Source organism: Spea bombifrons, chromosome 7 (assembly GCF_027358695.1).
Source record: "Spea bombifrons isolate aSpeBom1 chromosome 7, aSpeBom1.2.pri, whole genome shotgun sequence".
Classification (NCBI taxonomy): domain Eukaryota; kingdom Metazoa; phylum Chordata; class Amphibia; order Anura; family Pelobatidae; genus Spea; species Spea bombifrons.
In genome coordinates, this window is record NC_071093.1 from 45830091 (window position 1) to 45856244 (window position 26154).

Below are 26154 nucleotides of genomic sequence, written 5' to 3' on the forward strand. Positions count from 1 at the left end.
ATTGCTATTTGAGCTTCACTGGAACCCTATAAATAACAGACTGGGGTAGTTGTGGCTGATTTTTACCACCCCAGCTATTATAAACTAGGCACATGCTGGTCTGTAGCTACTACTACCGGTCATATCATTTTTAATTAACGTTTCTATCAGGAAACCCCTCTGCTGAGCCAACAAAGGAAGGCAATGGGGGCGAGGGGATGATGTATGGGGGGGGGTATTTTGTGCAAGACCTGAGAGAAATCTGCAGCTCTGCTCAGTATTGAATGAAGAGAAACTTTATTAAATCTTTTCACAAGAACAAAATGAAGCATAAAGTCAAGGAGTCCACACAAATGGTTACGTGAGCAAGTAAATCCACGTACAGAACAAAAATGGCAATGAAAGTACAAGCGAAAACTAAACAGGGAACAATGTCAGCGTCCGCTAAGCAACCTACAAACTACTGAACAGCAAACGGAAAGTCTTAATTAAACAAAATATTTTAATCGCAACATCCTAGCAACGTGGACGGAGCCGGGTTTAGGATCTGCGTTTTCTTATCTATATATAAGCCCGATATTGTGACGACAATTAACAGACTAATGATTATGTTCTATTAAATACTCCTTTCAGGCTCCGGAGGGCATCGTTCTTGCTTAGTTTTTTCCATTCCCAGGGCAGTGCAGCCGGCTTGGCCTTATATTCAGCTGCAAACTGCTCATTAAACTTGTTAAAGATGTATTTCCAGTAATCGGAGGCCTGCATGGAGTCGTCAGGTTGGATGGCCCAGTCGGGGTAAATTTTTTTGTAATCTTTATAATCGTGCCACTCGCAGTTTGTGTCTTTATTTTTAAAGCAATTATTTGACACCACGGAGGTAGAACATATGTCTATCACTAAAGTTTCATTTGAGTCCCATCTGTATCTTCCTAATCCTTCAGGTCGGTGGAAAGATGCCTTGTGCTCCGTATGGTCTTTTCCTCCGGCCTCACAGGGCACCTTACAGAATGGACACTGCTTCCCGCATCCGATCACCTTCTCCAGCAATACATCCACAGGGTTCAAGGTGACCTTGAAGAGTGCAAATTCAACGCTCCACGACTTCGCTTCTTTCAGGATTCGTTTTTCGGTTTCCTCTACAAAAATCCTAACGTCACCCGCAAACTGGGCAACCTCTGTGTTGTTCTCGAACGTGATGGCATTTATTTCACTTTGAGAAATTACCAGCTCGCTTTTTAGTTCCTCGCAGAGGTTTTTCAAAAGCTCTGAAACGCTGTTATTCTCGAGGCATTTCTCGTTTGCTAGGAAAGCTTGTATTTTTTTAACTACCGAAGATAAAATATTTTTTTGTAGAGTTTCTAGACTCAAAGATTTTTTGTATTTTTCACAGACGTATTGGCGGATCCAGTCTTTCAAAAACCCCCGATATGATGAAATGTATCTTACATATTCCCTGAAGTCTTCTTTTTCTAACAGGCTCTCCAGCACAGAATATTGGAAAAATGATCGGCTATTGAACATGGTATCGGAGCCGTCTACCACATCGGTGACCATTTTTTCTCCGAGACATTTGTAAATATATTCAGTTAAAGCTGGCGCCAGGATGCTGTCGCAAAACGATTGAGCTTTCTGCTGGCTCATGTCTTTTTTTTGGTAAACTGCCTGAAAAGTTGATAAATATTGAGGCTTTAACCTTTCCAGAGACAGCTTTGGATCATTCTCTTGGATGAATCGATCATGCATCTCCTGAAATAATGGTGCAGCTCGGGCAAGATTTAACATTTTAATGTCCAGCTCAAATTTAGTTGTAAAAGGAATCTTTTTAGTATCCGTGTCTTGAAGTTTCTCATCGATCAAGTGCAGCAGTCCCTGGCTGTAAGAATCATCATAGTCAGATCTTGTATTCATTTTCTCTCCGACGTTTTGTTTGCACATGTCTATTAGTGTGTTAGACAGCTGAGTTATACTAAGTTTGTAGTCTTCTTTCCTGAACAGCTTATCTACCACCGGTGCATACCAAGAACGTTCAATATGAGAGTCGTTGACTTTAAGCGTGTTTTGTTTAAATTCCTGTAAACTGTTCACTTTCGATATCTCTTTATTTATTTCTGATCCTTTGTTGCTCATGTTGTTTGACAGTTGCTGTAAAATAGATTTACTGATATCTCGCTTTTTTAGGGACCCAACTTGGAACTCTGAGACTGTTTTTTTCCACATGGCATCAAATTCTTTTTCCAAGGTTTCCTTACTGAGCTGGCACTCCATTTTTCTGCATCTCTCTAAAAGTTCACTCACCTTCGTTTCGATCGACTTCTGATATTCATCCTTGATATTCTCAATCTTGACCTTACTGTTCTGGATTTGGAAAGCTTCATCGCATTTGTTGAGCGCATTTCTTTCCAGTTCCTTTCTGAGAAACTTTACACTCTTTAAAAAATCTTCCTTGTATCTTTCTATCAGCTGCACATTCTCAGTCTTATTCTCAAAATATTTCTGCACATGCTCCAGCATTTGCGCTTCTCCTTCGCAGAGCACCCTTCGTAGATCATCCTTATAACTTTGACACATTTCTTCATTTAACTGAACTGAAGTCTGATTCCTAACGGCCGTTTCTGTTTCGCTCAGCCAGCCGAGCACGGTTTTGGTGAAGTTCCATTCCCACTGAGAGAACTGAGTGGAGAGTTTGTTATAAGCTTCGGCTACCAGACTGTTTCTGAAACTGAATATAAATTTCTCATATTTCACCGCATTCCATAAACTTTTAATCCATTCAATGAAATCCTTAATGTTGGGCGGTGTGCTTTCAGCTTTACACCTTTTCATAAATTCAGTTAAATATTTCTTCAGCTCCGAAACATTTTCACTGTAACCAAAGTTTACCGGAGCCATTGGTGGGACTCCGTGCCACAAGCCAGGAATGTACCAGTTGTCTTTTTCAACATCGTAGTCCATCATATCACTAAATTTTGTGATTCCAAATTTATTTTCCATTTTTGCAGCTGCTTTGGTCATTCCATCCAAATGCTCTAGGAGTTTTCTTCTGTCCCTCATGTTTTTTTCATGAGCGGATACATCACTCACATTCTGGTGGACAAACTGGCAGTTGGGTTTCTTACCAACTTCTTTCATCCTCAGAAAAGCATGGACAACAATCTGCAAAATATCTTTCATTTCTGTCGTGTTCTCCATGGCCATGTTGACTATGGTGATATCGCTCAACCCGACCACTAGTGTCGCCAGCTCATTGTCATGTTCATAACTGCCTTCTAGAGAAGACAATTCTGGGGCTTTCAAACCTTCGGTATCTATCACCAAGATAAAGTCACACCCCAGCTCCTCCTGGAGGTTCTCCTCAACCTTAATTAGTGTCATGAATGCCCCACGTGTGCATCGCCCACTAGCCACCGGGAACTGTAAACCAAACATAGTGTTCAGGAGGGTGGACTTCCCTGTGCTCTGAACTCCCAGCACTGTGATCACTCTCAGTCGACATCGTCCTCCTGTCTTGCTGTCTAGCTCAGTCAGAACGTCAGTAATCCACTGCAGAGGGATGTTGGAAGCATCTCCATCAATCAGCTCCAAAGGGAAGCCATCCAGCAGAAGATCTGCTGCAATTCCCGGGAGGTGGACAAATTGTCTCTCATGTATATGATTTTTTTCTTCTTTGTACATGGAATATTCTGCCTCGTACAGCTGTCCCAGCTCACGCAAGAAATGTTCGATTCCCAACGAGCTGGCGGAGATTCTGTGATCCAGCTGCTTTATTTCTTCCTGATTATTTTTTGGATTGTTAATTTTTTCCTTGTATTCAGCCTGTAAGGATGACAGTTTTTTTCTAGCAACGCAATCGAGTTCAAATTTCATCCATTTTAAAAAATAATGTTTTTCTTTCCCAGACAAATGAAAAATGCCATCGATAAACATCATTATACTATTGTGAATGCTATGTCGGTGTTGCTTCTCATGAATCGAAATGCGTTGGCGCAGCAGCTCACTACGATACATTTGTGCGTCCGTCGTCCCTTGGTCTTTCATTCTGCACATTTCTTTTTCTATTTTCGACAACTGCTTCCACAGATCTCCCTGCAGGCTCATCGCTTCCTTCTTATACTGAGCCACATCTTTTATCTCTCCGGTTATTTTCAAAGCATGTTCCCGCGCATGACGGCACTCCTCCAAACTTTGGTCTACGTAGATATTGAGGCCAGCCGCCCGTTCCCCCATGTTTTCGAGCGTCGTCGTTTTGTGATGAATTAGGGAAGAATTAATAACGGATTGAATATTTTGCACCAGTACCGTATCATTATCTGTGCTTTGCTTAAATATAATATCTTCTTTCTTCAGCTTTAGCACGGTCATTAATTGTTTCAGGTTCTGCAGTGTTTCTGCATTTACATTTCTGCCAGGGCCTGGAGTGATAATAAAATACAACTTTGCTTCGGAGTTACTGCAGTTTGATAACATTCTGTATTCTCGCTCACAAATATTCTCAGTAAATATAAAAACGGCTGAAGACACTTGTGTTAAGAAGCTGAATTGCGTGACGTTGGACTCCAGCTCTCCTCGCAGGTTGGCCACCGCAATCGGCTCAGGGTAAATGTCAGAACTCCTGCTACCAGAAGGGAAATACCAGGACATTTCCACCAGTCCATCGGATATTTTTCTTTCAGCGTTCCCTCCTTGCAGGTCCTCATGAATGAAAAAGTCATGATACTGCTGGGCTGGGTTAAGAACCTGATTCAGGATTTTAGATTTGGATAATTTATTTTTTCCCATTCTCACAAAAGAGAAGGTTGGCATGGGAATATCAACCACACTTTCCTCCAAAAAGCCTTTTGCGTCTGCTAATGAATGAGGTCTCCACCTCTTCACCAGATCTCTCATCGCCCAAAGCATGAAGGTGCAGTTCACGCCATCGCCAGCAGGGAGCAGCAGAGGGACAGCAAACTGGCACATGGACATTTTCGATACTATTTCTTGCTGTAGGAAACCATCTGAACAATGGAGGAGAACGCACAGGACGTCGAGGGGGTGGACAGAATAGGATTTAACATTTTCAACGCCAATATTAAAAAACTGAAAGAGGTCATTATTTTCTATGTTATCTAGATTTTGCCCTGTACAGAGTTGACTTTTTGCACAGTCGGTGTTCCTGGCGGTCCTGTTAAGAGCCATGAGTTTCTTTAGGAAATGCCAGGGAATATCCCGTAAATCCCGGGGGTGAAAGTCTTTTACATTCACTCGTTCAATCTGTAAGACATCCTTCAGTTCGAGCTTCGAACGCAACCGAGCCTTCATCCCCAGCTGATCCAGAAGCTCATCGAATATTTTCACTTTATCTGAGAAAAGAAAAGTTAGTCTTCATTAAGCCTCATTGATCTTGTGTAGTAATTACTCTATAAATTCAAACAGGACCCTAACCCTTGTTTTGTTCTATCGGTTTATATCATAAACTAGTTTAAAGCACTCGCTAAAGCAAAATATTTCTGCCGGTCCTTGATCTATATGCTTCCTCCCCGCTATACCAAACCTTTCTCCCACTGGCTATTGACCACTCCAGTGTTATTACACTATGACTGCACTACTTTTATGATTTAGAGCCTTATGTCACGCCAGTTTGTGTTGTACATATATAGGCTCGCTGCCTGGTAGAGATGGTATGGCTAATTTCAGCATGAGTGGGGTTAATTTGATTATATATGAATGTGATGCCAAAAAGGTGTTACAACATGAATTTCTCTTTTAAAGCTGGGACTCCAATCAGGGCCCTCCGCAAGATGTGGAATTTTACAGATGAGTTGCCTTTAAGTCTAGCTTCAATGTAAATTGGCTGACTAATCCACCATGCCTGGATCCCCTCAGATGGTGGATTATTTTAAAATGCTAAGTGACCACGAGTCAGGAGACTATTCCTTCCAGGGTCATATCCGTGAGATACAATAATAACCCAGATTTATAATCCTGTCTTGTTTTTTGCATATTGGGGTGTGACAGTGACATATACCAGGACCTGTAAATTCATACCTAAAACACAATGTGTGTGGGAAAAATACACACTTTGTAAACTTTAACAAAGGCTGGTGGTAGAATTAGTGCTTTCAAAGAGTTAAAATACCAGCATTTGAAATACCCTGGGGTGTCTAGTTTTCAAAAATATAGGTTTTTATAGTGCACACTGAATTGGCCGGGCGTAAATAGAGCATGGGCACAGGACCACCAAATGTAAAAGTTTAACATTCAAAAAATATGCATGCCCCAAATGTGGCCCTTTTGCCCTCAAAAAGCAAGGTAAATCCATGCATGTGTGGTATCACTGTACTCAGGAGATGTTGCTGGCATATTGGGGTGTTGTGTGACAGTGGCATATACCAGGAGCTATAAATTTATACCTAAAGTATGTGAGTGGGAAAAATACACACAAAAAATGCTACTGGAAACTTTGACAAAGGCTGGTGGTAGAATAAATGCATGGAAGGAGTTAAAATAGCAGCAATCAAATACCCTGGAGTGTCTAGTCTTCAAAAATATATGGTTTGATGGGGTAAATTGCATTGGCCAGCTTTGAAGATACCTGAAATAGCACATGGGGGCAGAATAACCGGATTTGGAAAAAATGATTTTGAAATAGCAAAATGCTACTTGTACTTATTGCCCCATAACATGCAGAAAAAGCATTTTTTTTTTAATTACCTTTTTTTTAATTAGCTTTTATAGATGAGTAAAAGATGTTTAAAGTAAGAGTCAGAAAGTCATTTTTTTTTCTCAGTTTGTCACCATATTTTATACTTTTGGTTTTTTAGTAAATGATATGATACAATCAAAATAACGACATCAAAAATAAAATCAGCCATGTTTGAATCTAAACATACAAAGTACATTTAAAATAACAGAGGAGTATAACACGAGGTACAACATTCATAGATTCACAGATAAAATATATGGCTGCAAATATAATTGAATGTTAGTACTGCAAATATTTGTGATATGTTACAATCTCAATCCTGTATGTAACAAGTTGACATATGCACCCAGACCCCCTGAAAAAAATCCAGGGAGGCTTACGGTTATTGGATGTTGATGTACTTTATCATGTTTATACTTACCTCTGCAAACTCAATAAAATCTCTTTAAAAAAAAATAATAAAATCAGCCATTGTCACAAAGGGGTTAAATTCATATTGTGGGTTTGATCCTTCAATAATTAACAGTGCCAGAATTTTGTGTATGTGATAGAATATTGGTTTTGCCTATTTTGTCTTATTAATATCCCTAAAAGGACAGAAAACCTGTTACTTTACCCTCCAAGTGAGTAGTTGGGTTTTCTGTAAAATTCTCCTTTTATAGCGTAGACTAATTTATTGGGAATTTGAAATCACATAGATATTGCGTTAGAGCATACGTTTCGCATTTTTAGTCTAACTTGCTTAGGGAACCAAGGCACCCCGTTTATAAATTGTCTTGGTGGTGGCAGCGGTGGGATATTTAGTTATTTCATTATAATTAGATGCCATGTTATTGGGGCGGGGGGGTTATCACGCTTGGAGTACGGTGCACACCTTTTATAAATAACCTAAAGAGTTTTTGCATTTGCACAGCTTGGAAGGTCTCTTGATGAGGGCCCTCGTCCCCTTTGGCTTGTGGAAGTTTGAATATATGAGTTTGTATATGCCGTATAAATCAGTAAATAACGCAGAGATTACTTACTTTCCGGGAAGTATCCTGAAAGCCCGGATAATGCTGGAAACCGTGGAATCATGTTTTTCACGTGGCTGAGGAATTTTTCACAGGCTTCGTCACCTTTCTCTAATATGATGGTTAATAACCATTCGGTCCTCTTAACTCGGCTCTGGGTTGTGCTGCCATTTAAATATTCTTCATGGGTTATTTGGAGCAGGGAGCTGACCTCATCGAACAAGCCAACTGTGTCCTCCGCAAAGACCTCTGTCAACTTCCAACGCAAGCTGCTAATAACGCGGGCCGCTCCCAAGCCACGATCCATGGCTCCAGGATATCACAACCTAAAAAAAAAGCACAGAAACCGAGAGGACGCGGTGAAAGGAGAAAGAAATATTATGCAGTGTATCTGATTCAGCATTCTAAGCCAAGCATCCCAAACACTGTACACCAACAGCAGTATTGTAACCATGACAAGCCAGTAATGTGTCTAGCAGATTATAAATATGGCAATTAGTGAATGTTATTTACTCGCCCATCAGAGTTCACAGAAATTGAAAGTGTATGTTAGTGTATGGTGTTAGCATGAGTGTGCGTCTTAATATTTAAATGCTTTTGCCCTGTATATTGTATAGTTATATCAGGGAGCTGGCCCTGTATAATGTATAGTTATATCAAGGGATGATCAAAGAAAAGAATGGGAGATAAAAAAAAAAGATAAAGTGGAGTCGTTTATGTGTAGGGGCAAGACTGAATGTGCATGTGTTTATGGGCAGGCAATTGTAAGGGTAATGTTTGTTTGATCTATACCTTCAGTGCTGAGTTTTCTTGTGATTTATCAATTGATCTAAACCTGCAGCGTTGTGTTTCTATGTGGCGTTTACATGATCTATACATGGGGGGGTGTAGCACAGTGAAGGAAAGGACAAAGGGTGTCATCAACACGGCGGATGATGTCATGTCTATGATGACCCAAGGGCAGGGTACAAGAGGGGTGGTGCCAGGGGGCGGCAAAACAAGTTTTTTTACCTAAGGTGGGCAAACTCCTTGCACCAGCCTTGGTTTACACAGCACCTCAAAAAGTGCAGCCCAGGCATCAACCTCCTTCTGAAATATTCAGTCAGTCCCTCCACAAAGCAAATGTAATAATACAACTTTAATATATTAAACTATAGTCATCTTACCACACGCCCAGCTCAGCTCCATCACGTTACCACAACTGGTGCACAAACACTTAAACACGGACTAAAACATGCAAATTATCTCTAACATGCACACTAACACCACCATGTCCCCGTCAGCCCCTGTATTTTTCCCACCAGCCCTTGTATTGTCTCCACTAGTCCCTGCCATGTCTTCGCCTCAGCCCCTGCCATGATCCCCCTCAGCCCCTGCCATGATCCCCCTCAGCCTCTGTCATGATCCCCCTCAGCCTCTGCCATGATCCCCCTCAGCCCCTGCCATGATCCCCCTCAGCCCCTGCCATGATCCCCCTCAGCCCCTGCCATGATCCCCCTCAGCCTCTGTCATGTCCACACCAGCCCCTGTTGCATCCCACCAACCCCTACTATGCCCCCCTCGGCACTTCCATCATCGCACTCCCCCACCTCCATCATACCTTTCACATCTGCACACAGCTGGATAACTCAAACTCTTATCTTGTATGGACCCACAGCGCAAGCAGCTACAATATTACCTCGGGGGTCACTTGATGTAATGTTACGTCACCACCGTGGTAATATTGTACGCCTGCCTCTGGTCCAGGTCAGACAGTTCCGGTTTTGAACTACCTGCCCCGGGGAGTGTATTTCTGATAGCCGGGGCGACGTGCAGCAAACAGTTACCTGCGCAGTCTGATTGCAGAACCGGTTCACGGGTCTCAGTCTCTGGATGCTGAAATGAACAGAATTCCATAAATGAGCCTCTTTTATAAGGAGAGGTGGTGGTGGGGGGAATGATTTCTGGGAAACAGAATCCTTCCAGTTTCATTCTTGCTCAGAGGGCGTTCAGGTTATTTACTGCAGATGATAGTTGGGGGGGGGCGTGGAGCTTTATGTTTGGTCCTAGGGTGTAATTCCCCACTCACACGCAGGTGTATTTAAAGTGTTTGTTAAAGGCACACTCCAGCCATCATGTGCACTTTAATGAATAGCTGTTGCCCCCCCCCGTATGCATTTGCCTCTTCCAGCCCCCTCCCAACCATTTCAGCTGAGCATATCTCCTGGCGTGTGATATACTCACTACCGTAACACTTGGCGGGGTGGGCTACTTTGTTCAGATGGTCTCTTTAAACTGGTCCTCATCTGCTGTGATATATAATTACTGAGGGTACACGCAGTGTTTGTTAATCACTGGTTAAATATACTTGTATATTACATGCTCAATAACATGTTCCAAGACACAGGCGTGGACTGGCCTGGGGGAAGGGCATCAGACTGACCTTTTGTGGACAATTTTGGACCGGCCCGGGGTGGCAGGAATGCAGTGGGGTCATGTGACAATGGTACGCGACCCCGCAGTAAAATTAGAGTGTGTGTCAGCATAGGTGTGCTTGTGTAAGTGTGTGTGAAAGGGAGTGTGTGTTAGTATGAGTGTGTATGTTTGTGCAAAATGTGAGTGTGTTAAAAAAAAAGAAGTGTAGCAGTACGCATGTGTGTTACTGGGGGGGGGTTTACCTGCCTCCCGGGCCGGACCGTACCACCCCTACCAAGACACGTTCATGTGAATCAAAACAATACGAACATAGGGAAGGGCTCATCAGCACAGCTTGCATGTAAATGCCCCATCTATCTATCTAGGGTTGCTAGAAATAGGTAAAACTTTTTCACAAACAGACAAATTTGGTGAAGTTTCACAGATATATTGTAATGATTACTATCTAAAATAACCAGCGCTCCTCCCTGTTTAATAATGATAATATTGCATGCCGTGAAGGTCTGTGGAGTATAGACTCAGGTTGTCATAGTCTTGAGTAGGGCCTATTCAGGTCAATAGAGGATGCAATGCAACCTCCAAACACTGGGGGCCGCTGGTGCATGGGAGTATATATACATTTTCCTGCATATCCTACATCCATGTTCTCGTTTGCTGCCATCACTTTAGTGATTTTCCTGTGTGTATGTGTGTGTGCGCGCGAGAGCGAGTATGTATGTATGTATGTATGTATGTATGTATGTATGTATGTTATGCGGAGGGGTTACTTAGCTGTACCGGACCCCTGCCTCCCACACCAACTCCATCGAAGCCTCTGACCCTCTAGTGTGAATTCTGGTTTCTTTTTTTCATTTTCTTCTCTTCCCTGCTGTCCTCCTCCCCGTGAAACCGAAAGGAATTTCTCTCCCGAGTCCATTTCTGGGAAATCATTGCATTTCAAGTAACGCGTCTGCCTCCGTCTCCCCCAAACATGCATTAGAGTAAACAATCCCATTAACCCCCTCACTGCCGCTACGTGCGGTGCGTTTCATGTTCCAGCGGTGAGGGATTACGGGAAGTTTTTCTATTGTATTTAGGAGGATAAACGTCAGAAGAAGAGGCCGTGATATAAAACCAGAGGCTCAGAGGAAGGATGGAAGGAAGCCGCCCAACATGGCTCCGGTGCCGCCGCGTTCGGCTTCCGGCTGGATGTGCCCAACCAAACGCTACGCTACGTGAGGTGACCAGTAGACGTGTGCACCAAATTTTGCTCGCTGGGTGTTCGGTTCTGGGGAAATTCGAGGGTCTGGTTTTTACTCTGAATGACATTCAGGGGGCCGGGGGGCCGTTCCCAGTCAGGGAAGGTCCGACACCTTCTGGACTTACCTTTCATTATATAATTTTTTTTTTTTTTTTTTTAAAGGTTCCCCCAGCGTAAGGACAGTCAAAGAGGTGCAGCAGGAGTAGTAGTAGCAGAGCACTGGGCCTGGGCAGGCAGACACTGGCATATGATAGGAACATGCAGCCCAATGGAGCAGGACTGGATTTCCCCAATATTATATATGTATTTTAATGTCACCAATACTGATTTATCAATGGAGATTAATAGATGATACGATAGAAAGATAATATAAATTGGCTTATCCACAAATAACAGGTTTTGCTGGCAACATAAAAATGGCCGACTGTCTTCATCAACTCCACTCAGGAACAGGGGAAAAAATGTCTGCCGCGGTCCCTGTAATAGCCTACAGCGGTCACTACAACGTCTCCAATCCACCCGGCAACAGCTCGTTACCTGCACTAGAACGGACTACTCATTAAGCAGGTGAGCAATGACCCTCACTCACCCTCCGCTCACACTCCAACTCCCATCAGCCTGTAACTGCTGCTACTGACAATTTAAAATGGCGCCAGCGCACTTATATAACTAACGTTGTCCCCACCCCCTGTAAATGCTGATTGGCCAGAGTAAAATAAAATTAAGGAAAGACTCCCATAGGTTGTTGGACCCATCAATCACAGCCATAACCATCAATGAGACCACTCCCTGTTTTTTTTGGCTACTTCTACCTGTCAGTCATTAACATGTACACAGTTCCTCCCACTTTGCCTCATCAACGAGCGCCAAAACAGCTTGTAATGGCGTCAAAACGGCTTGTAATGGCGGCGGCTTCACATGGCGACGAATGCACGAATCATGACGAATTTTCAGTGCTTTTGCAGTTCGTTTTCGTTGAGACCGCGTTCCCAGCCGGGGGATGCAGCCTATTCCGCGAGCGTGCCGCCATATTGGGATTGAAAGAGGCAGTTTGAGGTAGGGACGAGCGTGTGCGGGCTTTTGGCCCTGACCTCAGGACTGCCCTGTGAAAATTGGGACTGTTGGAAGGTATGTGTACCAGCTAGTGACAGAGGCCGACTAGCGTTCCCTGTGTTTGGAATGCGGACCCCGTCAGTTCCTTGAGTAAAGGGGTCCCAGAGAAATCTGTGTCTGCGATTACATGGTGGCTTAACAGAGAACAGGAGCCGGGATGATACGACGTGCGACTTCCTGACACCCTCGCACACTTACACCCGACACACACACTCACACTCACACTGCTTCCTGCACACCGCCCGACACACACATCAGAACCGCTCCTCCGGTGAGTATTCTCTATGCTGTGCATTACATATCCATAGAAAGGTGCCAGTACCGGGGGTAAAGCTTTAGTGCCTCCCAATAACATCACAAATGCATCGACAGAAGAAAGGAACCCCTCTGCTCTACCCTTCCCGAACCCCTTTTAACATTTTCTACGAGAGCGCTACACACACTATGCTTTTTTGAATTCCGTTTCGGAGTTTACTTGTTCGCACGACCACTGGAGGTCCATTCCAGGTATCTACCACTCTCTCTGTCAAGCCGAATTTTTTATAAAATATTTATACCGGCCTTACCGGGAAATATCAGTTCCAGAGCCAAGAACACAAGTCTTATAACATGCAATCCCCATTTGTACAGAGCTCCAGAATCTGTTGGTGCTATATAAATAAATATTGATACTATTTACACTCCACAGCTGGTTACTTAGTTTATGAGACCGCAAATTTATGATCTCAAGGTCCGCAACATGGAGTGCAAAGTGCACTGAGGAAGCCCACTAAGGCCGACGAAGACCCTTCGGTTGAAACATCGGCACGCGATTTGAGTAAAAAGATGTTATTGTAGAACAACAACATAGCGGCAACAACGTAGCGTTAATGGGACTGTTGGGGGGGATCAGTGATCTCCTTTATAACCGGCTCAATGAACAAAGAGGGGCGATTGGCTCGGTTATGCAGCTGAGGGGCTTCTGCCCCCCGGACCTGCCGCCGAATATATCCCTATATTTAACGTATCCAGCTTGTGATCATACGCATCGTGTTACTGAGCTTACGGATATCTAACATCAGGCTGACCTCAAACACGGTCGCTGTGATAAGGAAACCCTTTACATTATAATATCACGGGGACATGGCCGGGCCGCCGCCAACCGCTGCCAACCACAGGCAGCTCTGGACTCGTATTTAGTAGATTGTAAGCTCTTAGGAGCCTGGCGGTCCTGCTCCTGTCTGCGTTAACGTGTGTTCATTTTATTGTTGGGTTGTATATTGTCATTTTCGCTGCTCGCCTTATGTGACTGCGCTACTGAATCTGCAGGCGCTATATAAATAAACTGCAGCGTGTGTATAGATATGTAGCGTTTAAGATGCTCCCTGTTTCTCGGAGAAACGTAAAGCTCGGGTCGGATGTGGCTGCATGGAACGTTCAGCTTGCAGCTGCCGAGCGATAAAATCTCTCCGGTTTCCTGTTTGGCTCCATCTCTATGAAGCCGTTCTGTAGAGGAAGCCGCGCCGTTTCCCGAGCCCTCTCTGCAAAAACAAGTGAGGGGTACTCAGTACTACTGCTTTATATGTAGAAAAACTCCCACCATCCGTGGTTAAAGAGTCACCTACACAATCAATGCACATGAAGAGACTCGGGGAGAAACTGCAGCTGCAGAGCTGCAACTTCCCACTTCCTTCGTGGTCCGATGTTTCGGCCGCTGATAGCCTGCTTAAAGTAGCCAGGTCGTGGGAATGCTTCATGTGCTTGCACAAGAGGGTCTCATAAGACCCCCCGCAGAGCGTTCCCTGAGCCAGCGCCGGAGCTGACTGCCAGGAGGTATATCATGTGCAGGGCATTTAGCTAGGGTGTAGGGAAAAGGGGCAAATGCGTACAGGGAGGGGGGTTCTGCAGAATCCCCCCAAATGCTTTTGCGAGGGGGACATTTAAAGGGACCTCAGCTATCGTATGCATTACATTGTATCTGATGGCTGGAGTGTCCCTTTAAGATGCAGCGAAGGAGTGAAGGAGCCAGATATATTCCCACGACCCATCCAAGAAACTAATCATTTATAAAGTAACCCCCAGGCCATAAAACTTTTCTGCCCCTCTCTGTCTTTCTTTCCATTTTTTTCATTGTTTTTGAGAATACCTGAAACAATAACGTTTTGCGTGTTCACTGTGAGGTCATGTGCAATCGCCTTTTTTTAACCTGATTAAGACTAAAGGACAGGATATTAAGTAATTAAAACTAAATATTTTCTCTTAATAAAAATAAAATGGATTTTACGGTCTTTTTAGGAATTATCAGGGTCTTTTTTTTTTTTTTTTTTTGTCTTATTCTAACTTTTTTATACCAAAAAAAATATATTATATGAGAGGGGATAGGATGGAAATGTTTAAATAAGTAAAGAGATCTAACAAAGAACAGGAGTTTATTACAAGAAGAGATCAGAAATGGAAGGAAGATTTACTTTACTAAGAGGGTGGTGGATAAGTGGAACAGCCTCCCAGCAGGGGTGGTAGAGGGTAACCCAGTGAGGGGATCAAACATGCATGGGATAGACATACGGCTCCTGAATCTAAGACGAGACCAACGACTGATTAAGGTTTGAGTCTTTATAGCGGGAGAGACGGGCGACTAGACGGGGGCCGAAACGTTCTGCGCTTCTATAAAATCTATTTATTGCTGCCTAAAAACAAGCAATTTACTGAATTTTTAATTGGGATTCCAGATTTTAAACTAGAATATCCAAAGATTGTGGCCTGGTTCTGGGCCTCGACAACTGGACCGGTTTAGACTTTTTTTGAAAACATTTTTTATAATAATTTCCCATAATAGGCAATTGCCGTCTGCTTCCAAAACTCACAGAAGTTAATATTTATTGTGGATCAGAATCTGATCTTAGCTGGTGCTGAAAAATGTAAATTTTTTGCAAGAAATTGTAAATCTCTATATTTTTATTATTACAGGTCACTAAAATTTCTACAAAAACTTTCTTTGAATTTGATGACAATTTATGAAAAATTCTGAATTCATTACTGGCCATTAGACTCTTATTTTTTCTGGTTTCCTCTGTAGAATACTTTTCAATTCACCTAAAAATTGACAAAATGGCTTTAATTGTTAAAGACAACCCTTTATGTAGATTCCGAATGAATGTCAAATAATACATTTGTTATAACTTTATTTAAATATAACACCAGTTATAACACAACACCTAGAAAACAAAATTGATAATAAAAGTTTTGCAGAGCTTACAGTTTGCTCTTTAGAGGAAGGTTGAGGTTTAATGTCTGTTCCGCTCCTTAATCTCGCTTTAAAGTGGCTGTATCTGCTAAAAGCCTTCAGCAGCACGGAATCCCTTTTGAGGTTTGCATTCCGACTCTTTTTATGAGAAATGGAACCCTTTTATTCTTCCTGATGGGCAACTGATGTTACAATAATTACAATCAGAACTGTTCTAATAAACTGATGCTGCTCCTCATGGAAGTCACATTAGAGCAAAAACGTGTCCTGCAGGACCTTATCTTTGCGGGTCAAGCGTCAGCTCGCAGGACCCAATCCCGGACCGGCCATCTCTCACACCGGTCAAACTTCCCGTCGTATCGTTAAAGTCCCAAGACAAGCACCTTTACTAATTAGTGTAGGGAACTTAATACTCACACCTTTCCCAATATCTCAAGATTGTAAGCTTCCGAGCCGAGCCTCTCCACCTAATGTATCGGTCTGTCTTATTCCGTCGGTTCTAGTCTCGTCATACCCCTCGAGTGCATGTATTGTATGAAGCGCTGCGTAAATTGTTGGCATATAAATAGTCATCCTCCAACAAGCCCTTCCATTATATCTGCAGAAATCCAGATATTTGGCTTTTTATATATTTTATTTGGGATTAAAAATTCTAAATTCTAAAATAATTTGTTTTAGTAAAAAAAAAAAAAAAAAATTATTTTAAGTCATTTATTATCGGAGATATCCATTTTTATTTTATTTTTTGAGAATGGGGGTGACCCAATACGGCCTTTATTAAAAAAATATTTTTGTATTCTTTAATTAATTTGCACTTCTTATATTGAATTTACCGTGCCTTAGACCGGTACCGGGAATCTAGCGCAAGGCTTGGTTGCCCCCTCTCTCCTCACCTATGGTCTGGAGCTGAATTTGGTACAAACGTCGGGTTCCTGCATTTCTGCAGAGCTTGCGCTTTGGGTTGCGAGCTGTTTCTAGTTGCAAAGCGCAACCCTCGCTGTTAGAACCGCAACATCACCCACATTTCTTTCGCTACATACCAGTGACTAATTGTATACCGCCGTGTGCCTTGTAACCAAGACAAAAGGGTCTTTGTTACAATAATGGGCCTTATTTATAAAGATTCTAGAACCTTGAAAGGATGTCTGGGTAATAACTAGGAACATTTAGTTACTGGGCCTAGAATGACTCTATACACAATTCCCCCAATGCCCCCCCCCACTCATGAAACACGTACCACCAATCAGCTCCAGTGCTGGCTCGGTAAATGCCCTGGGCGGGAGTCTGTTGAGACCTCCATCTGCATGCTTGGAAAGCAATCATATTGATTGTTTAAATTCCTTTTTGTGATCACATGGGCACTTTCTGCCGCCTGTCTGTATAGAAGGAAAATGAAGACCCCCCCCAATGCGAAAAAGTATTTAGAAACTGAATCAGGATTTATAGTGTCTGTTGGCCAAGTTCCCCTAGAGCAGCAAAGGGCTGGTGTGGACTTTAAATGAGAGAATTTACAATTATAAAATCCCCTTTCCGGTATTGCCCCCCACCCCGGGGTAAGTATCGCAGTGACAGCGATATAATTCCGCAGTTAGCGGCTGTACTCCGGCTTGTGAGGACCCCTTTAACTGCTTCGTTCTGATGCGGAAGACGAATTGTTACTGTAACAGGAAGCCGCTCTCCCGCCGATCGTTGGGTTGATGTGGTCCTCGGCGTTTGTGGCTTTCGGTGTCAGGATACAGGTGTAGAAAGCTGCAGCAGCAGATGCCAGGACGCCGGAGAAAGAAACACCCGACCCGAAACCAGATTTGCTTTAGGTTTGCCGAATCGCTCACAGACCTTATTATTTCACCGTTTGCACCACACGCAGCAGCTCGCCGAATAGAAGGTAAGAGGAGCGGGACGAGGGCCTGCCAAACATTCGGTAACATTTTACGAGTCTTTGGTGTCCTAAAAAGTCATTTTGGTCGCCACCGCTGTATGTCAGAAAAGATTCATGAGGTCTCTTTATTCTCGTATAAATAATGCTGTCTTTTTTCTTTTCCGTCAGGCCGGTGCCATGGACTCTCTCAATATACCGGCCGCGGTTTGGTCGACGGTCATTATCCTCCCCGTGATTCTCATCGCTGCCCTTTGCATCAGATGCCGGAGACGAATACCGAGTGAGTTCCTCTCTGTTACCCCATAACCTGCGAATTCTATCACAGCCCATATAACTAATCCTGTCCTTATAACCCGTTATATCCTGTATATTCCTCATATTATATATTATATACTCTCCGGCCGTATAACTAATCCCGTCCTTATAACCCGTTATATCCTGTATATTCCTCATATTATATATTATATAGTCTCCGGCCGTATAACTAATCCCGTCCTTATAACCCGTTATATCCCTGTATATTCCTCATATTATATATTATATACTCTCCGGCCGTATAACTAATCCCGTCCTTATAACCCGTTATATCCCTGTATATTCCTCATATTATATATTATATACTCTCCGGCCGTATAACTAATCCCGTCCTTATAACCCGTTATATCCCTGTATATTCCTCATATTATATATCATATACTCTCCGGCCGTATAACTAATCCGTCCTTATAACCCGTTATATCCTGTATATTCCTCATATTATATATTATATACTCTCCGGCCGTATAACTAATCCCATCCTTATAACCCGTTATATCCTGTATATTCCTCATATTATATATTATATACTCTCCGGCCCATATAACTAATCCCTTCCTTATAACCCGTTATATCCTGTATATTCCTCATATTATATATTATATACTCTCCCCCCGTATAACTAATCCCGTCCTTATAACCCGTTATATCCCTGTATATTCCTCATATTATATATTATATACTCTCCGGCCGTATAACTAATCCCGTCCTTATAACCCGTTATATCCTGTATACTCCTCATATTATATATTATATACTCTCCGGCTGTATAACTAATCCCGTCCTTATAACCCGTTATATCCTGTATACTCCTCATATTATATATTATATACTCTCCGGCTGTATAACTAATCCCGTCCTTATAACCCGTTATATCCCTGTATATTCCTCATATTATATTATATACTCTCCCCCCGTATAACTAATCCCGTCCTTATAACCCGTTATATCCTGTATATGCCTCATATTATATATTATATACTCTCCCCCCATATAACTAATCCCGTCCTTATAACCCGTTATATCCTGTATATTCCTCATATTATATATTATATACTCTCCTCCCCGTATAACTAATCCCGTCCTTATAACCCGTTATATCCCTGTATATTCCTCATATTATATATTATATACTCTCCGGCTGTATAACTAATCCCGTCCTTATAACCCGTTATATCCCTGTATATTCCTCATATTATATTATATACTCTCCCCCCGTATAACTAATCCCGTCCTTATAACCCGTTATATCCTGTATATGCCTCATATTATATATTATATACTCTCCCCCCGTATAACTAATCCCGTCCTTATAACCCGTTATATCCTGTATATTCCTCATATTATATATTATATACTCTCCTCCCCGTATAACTAATCCCGTCCTTATAACCCGTTATATCCTGTATATTCCTCATATTATATATTATGTTGACAGCGGTAGCCAAAATCTCAACCGTTTCAATGAGACTGAGGTCGGCCTCAGCGCCAGCGCCAAGCTTAGATAGGACTCTGCTCTGTTATGACCGTTTCATCCCAGGCATCATCTGGTTTCTCCTTTGTAGGAGTTTCTGAGAACTTCTGTCACTCCGGCTATTTTATCGCTTGCTGTTGGGTTCTTGGTCTTGCGCTGCTAGGCATGCTGGTTCTTTCCACCATACTTGTGACATTGGACTCCATATGCTGGGCATTGTTTTTGTGGATGTAGAACTCCCCGCTGACGCCGGTGTCGGGGGGTCCTCCCTGATGTTGATGTGTGGGGGGGTCCCCGTTGATGTCCTTTATCCTTTATCCTTCATCCTTCCAGCTCCATCACTGATCAGCACAGCCACGTCCTTCTTCGAGAGCTTATTAGACAACCACCTCCTCCCAAAGCCAGCTCTTGGCGGTTTCAATTAACGACAATGTGTGCCACGTACTCATCGACGTAAAATAACATCATGGATTAAAATATTAACGTTCTAATCCGTGTTCTTCTGTCTTCCAGCTCGTATCCCGCAGTCTGTAGATAACTACAATTCCAAGTGAGTTCCGTGGGTCCGGTGGAGACGCAAAGCCTAGGCGGGGAATTCATACGGTGTTGGCCCGTAGGCATCGCACGGCGTTTGTGTGACGTTTGGGGCTTCTTTTTCAGCCTCAAGTTCCTTAAATTCTACTCTATTGATTTAACGTTTTATCCGCTCTACCATCTTAATGGCGCGAGGTCCTTCTCGTTAAAAGTTTGTTCTCCGAGGAGACGTGGGATGGACAGAAGGCAAAGCATCCAACTTCTTGTAGAAAAGAGACCGAGGAGACCCTTCAGATAGATGTTAGACATTGTAACCGTGAAGACCAATGAATTATTAGTTCTGGGGATAATAAATGGGATTTATGCGTTTTAAGTATTTTTACCGCCATGTCTTTTACAGGCGCATGTTCACCACACCTCCCTCTTCCAGTTTCGTCGTCATCAGTGGATCTCATTGTAAGTAAATCTCCCCTCTAACCCCCTTTGTAACGTATCGACAAATCTGCTCGGTTCTACTATGTATCAAGATCAGACTTTACATAGAAATCCCCACATCAGATCGGCCCCATTCGGCCCCCGTCTAGTCGCCCGTTTCTCCAGTCGTTGGTCTCGTCTTAGATTCAGGAGCCGTATGTCTATCCCATGCATGTTTAATACCCTCACTGTATTACCCTCTACCACTTCTGCTGGGAGGCTGCTCTTCTGGCTGAAAAAGCCCAAACAGATCCAGCTCATGGCTTCTAATCAGATCTTTTGTTGCTTCATTTTTTTGGACCAGATCCCCAACGGACTTTAACGTCTCCAACCATTCCGTCCCCGCAGCAGGACTCCTTCCTTATGATACCGTAAGTACCTTCGCACCAGTCGCCGATCTTCATGTCCTGGTCTTTCGCACATCATGTAATATTCGGTATTTCACGTGTTATTGCCTCAGGAGATCCCCGGCGCCCGGCCAGAGACGGAGCAGCTCGTTCGCGCAGGGTGAGAATCTTTGGATCAGTAGAACTCCTTTCACTCCTTATAACCTCTCACTATAACCGCGTATCGTTTGTGTTCCAGACGGCGCTCCAGGGTTTAGAAACGGTTCGGATTCGGGGCTTCTGTCTGTCAGTAAGTAAAAGAGGTGAACTGGGTGTACAGCGAGGGGCAATAGTAGCAGGAGGAGGAGGGGGGGGTGGATCAGACTTCACCTAGAGTATTGGGGCTGGACTTGCGCAAATCGATCAAAAATTCTTCAGGACCAATTTTTTGTTTTTGGTCTATTTGTCACTCCCTGTCATTCACACTCATTCTTATTCCATCACACCTCATTCACTCTGTCATTCATGTTTTCTCACACTCTCATTCACTCTCTCTCATGTTCTCACACACTCACTCTCTCATCCATGTTCTCTCACACTCTCTCTGTATATATATCTCCCTACCTTCTCTTCCGACCGCTTCCGTGTACCTGTCCCTGTCACCTGAGAGGGTGGTAGATAAGTGGAACAGCCTCCCAGCAGAAGTGGTAGAGGGTAATACAGTGAGGGGATTAAACATGCATGGGATAGACATACGGCTCCTGAATCTAACACGAGACCAACGACTGATTAAGGTTTGAGTCTTTACAGCAGGAGAAACGGCGACTAGACGGGGGCCGGATGGGGCCGATCTGCCGGCACATGTAATGAGTCGCAGTGTCCACCTGGTGGCAGTATATAGATATATAGATAGATCTAAATCTATTGATATCGGGCAAACAAGCACATTTTTGTTACTATGTAACCGGTTCTGCGTCTCTGTTGCTTTCTTGCGTTTTGTGTCCCTCAGATTTAATTTATTCGAGAGAAGACAAAGCTGCCAACGACGAAGACGATTACGAGGACAATGAGAACTATAACGGCGGATACATGTAAGAATGTTGTACATTTCGGAGACCACAGGTCACAAACCGCCGCTCGCCCTCCGTTTTTTCCGTGTTCTGTCCACCTGCCTTTTTTTAATATATAAAATAAATTTTCTTGGCTTTCCGACAGACAGGTGATTCCCAACGAAAGCGACGTGAAGGTCGGCACGGTGGCCACCGCGTTCTCGAGCCAGGAGATCAGGGACAGCATGTCCTCGGGTACTAGAGCCTCCCAACATAAGCACCTTGCTGCTGGGGAAAAGTAAAAGTTCAGAGGGATTTTACAGTGAAAAGCACTTAGAATTGGAATATACGGAATACGGAAGTGGAATATACGGAATACGGAAGTGGAATATATATACGGAGTCATTTTTTGTGATCAAATATATATATATTTTTTTTTCATTCTTTTCCAGTTGCCACGGACGACAATTATGTTAATGTGGACGATCCGAGTAAAGCCAGGGCTGCAAGCAGCTGTAAGAAGCTCTGTGTTTTTGCTCGTTGTGTAGTTCTGGTCCACCTTAAGGTCAATGAAGACCACAAGGGCGCCCACCATGCGCGGCTTTTAATGCAGGGCACCCGTTATATCCAACGAAGTCTGGAGTCCTGATATCAGAGCACAAGCTGCCGGACCGCCAGCCGCCCCTATGATGTCATTGACTTAGAGTTTAAAAACATTTAGATGGAGCCGCGGGATGTGATTGGGCGATATAGATAATGATAACGGAGAGTTTATGGATCTTTTGTTTGTTGGCTGTGATTCGGGACATTTTGACGTTAAAGGGGGATTAATTAGTAATTTTTATTTACTTTTTTATTTATTTTTTAATTTTTAATGAGTAATTTTCTTTGCCTTCTCAGGTGCCAATGACGACAATTATGTAAATGTGGGGGATCAAAGTGAGTCGGAAGATACGAGGCTCAGTAAGAGTTAAATCTCTATATTTAGTAGACGTGCACAGCAACCCCCCCCAAAAAAAATGGCCAATTCTTTTTTTCGGGGGGGGGTGATTTTTGGCTTATATGTTTTTGAAAAAAAAATTCTGTTTCCCGGCTTTTAGGGGAAAATTCAAAGTTTTTTGTTTGGAAACAAAGATTTCTCTTAAAGCGAACGCGCGACGGATACTCAGAACTTTCCAATGTGTTTGTTTTCTTTTGTTGGGGGTCTCGCCGTGTTTTCAGACATTTTTGGCCACTAACTCTAGGCTCACCCAGATGCATAGAAACCTAGATTCTGATGGCAGATCGGCCCCCATCCGGCCCCCCGTCTAGTCGCCCGTTTCTCAAACCTTAATCAGTCGTTGGTCTTGTCTTAGATTCAGGAGCCGTATGTCTATCCCATGCATGTTTAATCCCCTCACTGTATTACCCTCTACCACCTCTGCTTGGAGGTGGCTCCACTTATCCACCACCCTCTCAGCGAAGTAAAACGTCTTTAGATTACAAAATGTACCGTAATGCTTTTCATCTTTGGTCCCTTGGTCACTGAAGGTGACGTCTGTCTGTTTTTGTTACAGGTGAATGTTTAGAATACGTGAACGTGGAAGATTCAGGGAAACATTCTTCCAGCGGTAATAAACCCAAATCCTAAATATTTAGCTGGAAATGTGAATTAACCGTTTGGTGACAATGCCGTGTACCCCACCCTGGTGGGTATTCGGGGAATGTGCGGCGTAGGTTGTGATGTCATATCCTCGTGCCCAGAGTGACTGCGGAGCCAAGTGAGGGGCCGGGATATATAATTCTAATAATTTACTAACCCGCATCATCTCCTCCCAACGCAGACAGCGAAGACGAACACGACTATGAAAATGTTGAAAGCAGAAAATCTTTAAGGTAACAAAATTGCAACAATTCTGACATTTGTATGAATGGGAGGAGCGGCTGAAACGCAAATTTTATCGAATTTTGTATTTTAATGGCGAATGATGGTTTTTGATAATATTTAGAAATAGATATTTAGCTATTAATTGAAATATTATTAATTGATTTATATGGCGCCATCTTATTCCGCTGCTCTGTACAACGGGAGAAATTAAAGTTATTAAATAATATATTAAATGCCAGGTTTACCATATACAACATTTTAATTTATTAATATTATACTACGGAGGATTAACCCTTATTTTAAATCATAATCTGCCTGTGATAACGATAATAAATTAAATATATGATAATATAGTAAAAAAAATAGTATTACCCTCTACCACTTCTGCTGGGAGGCTGATATATATAATATATATACTATATATATGATATAATATTTATTATATTAATGAAGATTTTTTATTGAATTTTTTAACGTTGAAGCATGTATTTATATATTGGCTGTTCTTGTGCCACATATTAAAATAACAAATGCAAGAAATATAATAATAATAATAATTAATATTAATAATTAAAAATATATTAATAATAAAAATAATAAGAATACTAATAATAATAATAATAAAAAAAATAATAATAAACATATTAATAATAATAATAATAAAAAAATAAGAATACTAGTAATGATAATAATAATAAAAAATAATAAGAATTCTAATAATATTAATAAAGTTAATGAGATTGTTCTGAAATATTATCAATAAGTTTATGTTTCAAACCCAATCTATTTCAGGTCACAAAGACATAGCAGCCGATGAGTGAACGATTTGCCGCGTGGAGCTCGGACCCCGAGTCTTATCCTGAGAGAAGCCGCAGGACCGGTGCCAATTCTGCTGTGAGGTCCGCTTTCCGTCCCCCCCCCCCGTGCCCTTTCTAAAAACATTCTCGTGCTTCGGATCTTCACCAATTCATCTTTAATACTTGTCACGAAAGTCCTTCATTTATTTTTTATCATTATTATTATTATTATTTTTAAATTCTGGAATTTTTGAAGGATTTTTAATGTCACGGAGCTGGGGAGACGATCCTCATCCTTTTAATAATAATAGGATTTTTTTTTATTTTTTTTTGGCGCCGTACTGGTGCCGAGAGGTTTTTTTGGCTACGGCACACGCTCAGCCGTTTATCGCTTTGTATTCGCTGAGCAAGAAGAGAAACCACAGCTTCCTGTGACATTTAGAGGGAACACGAGACAATCGGGGTAAAAAAAATAGAATTTTAATTTTTTATAAATTCTTTTTTCTTAAACTGTTTTTTTTTTTTTTATAATTAGCTTTTATTTATATAGCGCCAAAAACTCCCGCAGCGCTTCTTACAGTCCCTACATTCAAAGGGTCTGACGGAACTAAAGCTGACGGACTAAGAGGAACCGATGCATTGGGTAGCGGCGGCTCGGCTCGCAGGCTTACAATCTATAGGACGTTATTATATTGTATTCTTCTAGACTTTAGTATATTTGTGTATTTCCTGAGAATTGCATTTACCTTTTTATTTATAATGTTGACGAAATCCTGAGATTTTCCCCTAATTTTTTCTAACCATTCCGTTCCTTTTCTGGGCCAGTAAAGAAAATTATTTTTTTATTTAATTTTTGTAAGTTTGCTGTGATGCTTGTATGTGGCTGAGATATAGAAATAATATTAAAAAAATATATTAATAAAAAAAATCTATTGTATGAATTGGGCAGAATTTACAGAAAAAAATATTTTTAAGTTTAATGTCGGGTCTATCAGGGTAAAAAGGGGGAATTAGACCCCCCCCCGTAACCAGGAGACTCTGCCCCTTCGCCCGGCGAGGCTCCGTGTATTTTAATCCAGGATACCGGCAGCGGAGAGGTAAATACATCACTGCCTCTAGCCCACAATCTGCCTCTTTTACCCCCAAAAATCTGTCCCTGCAGTCAGAGACGTTTGTGTGCGATTCCGGGTTTTATCTGGAAGTTCCGTGGTAATTCATGGATGTATCGTTAGCGCGTTATCACCTCATCAGCAATTAATTGGCTTCAGCTTAGATGTTGTAACCCTAATCGCGTGCGATAGAGGAACCCAAACCACTTCCTGTGCGCTCGGCGCTCATTATCTGTATCTCATCCCGGCTCGTTATCACAGGAACGCCAGATAATGGCCGTCAACACCATGACCGCAAGGGAAACACGACGGCCCGCTAATAGAAAACACGCGGTATTTGGGCATAAAGATTAATAATAAAGAAATGATTGGATAATAATTTCCTAAAGTGCGCTTTTCATTAAAAAAAAAAAAGGAGAACCGCACTTTTAAAGAGGTCTATGCCCTGCATCCAGAAAACTAATTTCTTCTGACCGGGCCACTAGCTTGAATACTCACTCATACTCTGGAACATCACTCATACTCATACTCTGGAACCTCTCCGGGTTTCGCCCCGAGGCTCCGGGTGAAGCGCCGTTTCTCTGGGTCTCCGGGTCACCATTGATTAATTCCGGGTTGTGGGAGTGGCGTTGTGACGCACACACCCCACTCCACCACCCACTTCCCCT

The 26154-nt window shown here is 42.5% G+C and overlaps 2 protein-coding genes across 2 annotated transcripts; one reads left to right on the forward strand and one right to left on the reverse strand.

Moving 5' to 3' along the window:
* Nucleotides 1–253: 253 nt before the first annotated feature.
* On the reverse strand, nucleotides 254–9556 carry URGCP (upregulator of cell proliferation). The gene is made up of 3 exons (XM_053470853.1): nucleotides 9498–9556; nucleotides 7684–7997; nucleotides 254–5318 (listed from the first exon to the last, which is right to left on the reverse strand). Exons 2-3 carry the CDS (start codon nucleotides 7976–7978, stop codon nucleotides 586–588), a joined length of 5028 nt encoding a protein of 1675 aa, XP_053326828.1. The 5' UTR covers nucleotides 7979–7997; nucleotides 9498–9556; the 3' UTR covers nucleotides 254–585.
* Nucleotides 9557–20740: 11184 nt separating this feature from the next.
* LOC128502278 (linker for activation of T-cells family member 1-like) lies at nucleotides 20741–24855 on the forward strand. The gene is made up of 9 exons (XM_053472038.1): nucleotides 20741–20774; nucleotides 20924–20974; nucleotides 21674–21755; nucleotides 21880–21968; nucleotides 22166–22228; nucleotides 22614–22676; nucleotides 23270–23323; nucleotides 23537–23588; nucleotides 24373–24855. Exons 1-9 carry the CDS (start codon nucleotides 20741–20743, stop codon nucleotides 24395–24397), a joined length of 513 nt encoding a protein of 170 aa, XP_053328013.1. The 3' UTR covers nucleotides 24398–24855.
* The last annotated feature ends 1299 nt before the right edge of the window (nucleotides 24856–26154 follow it).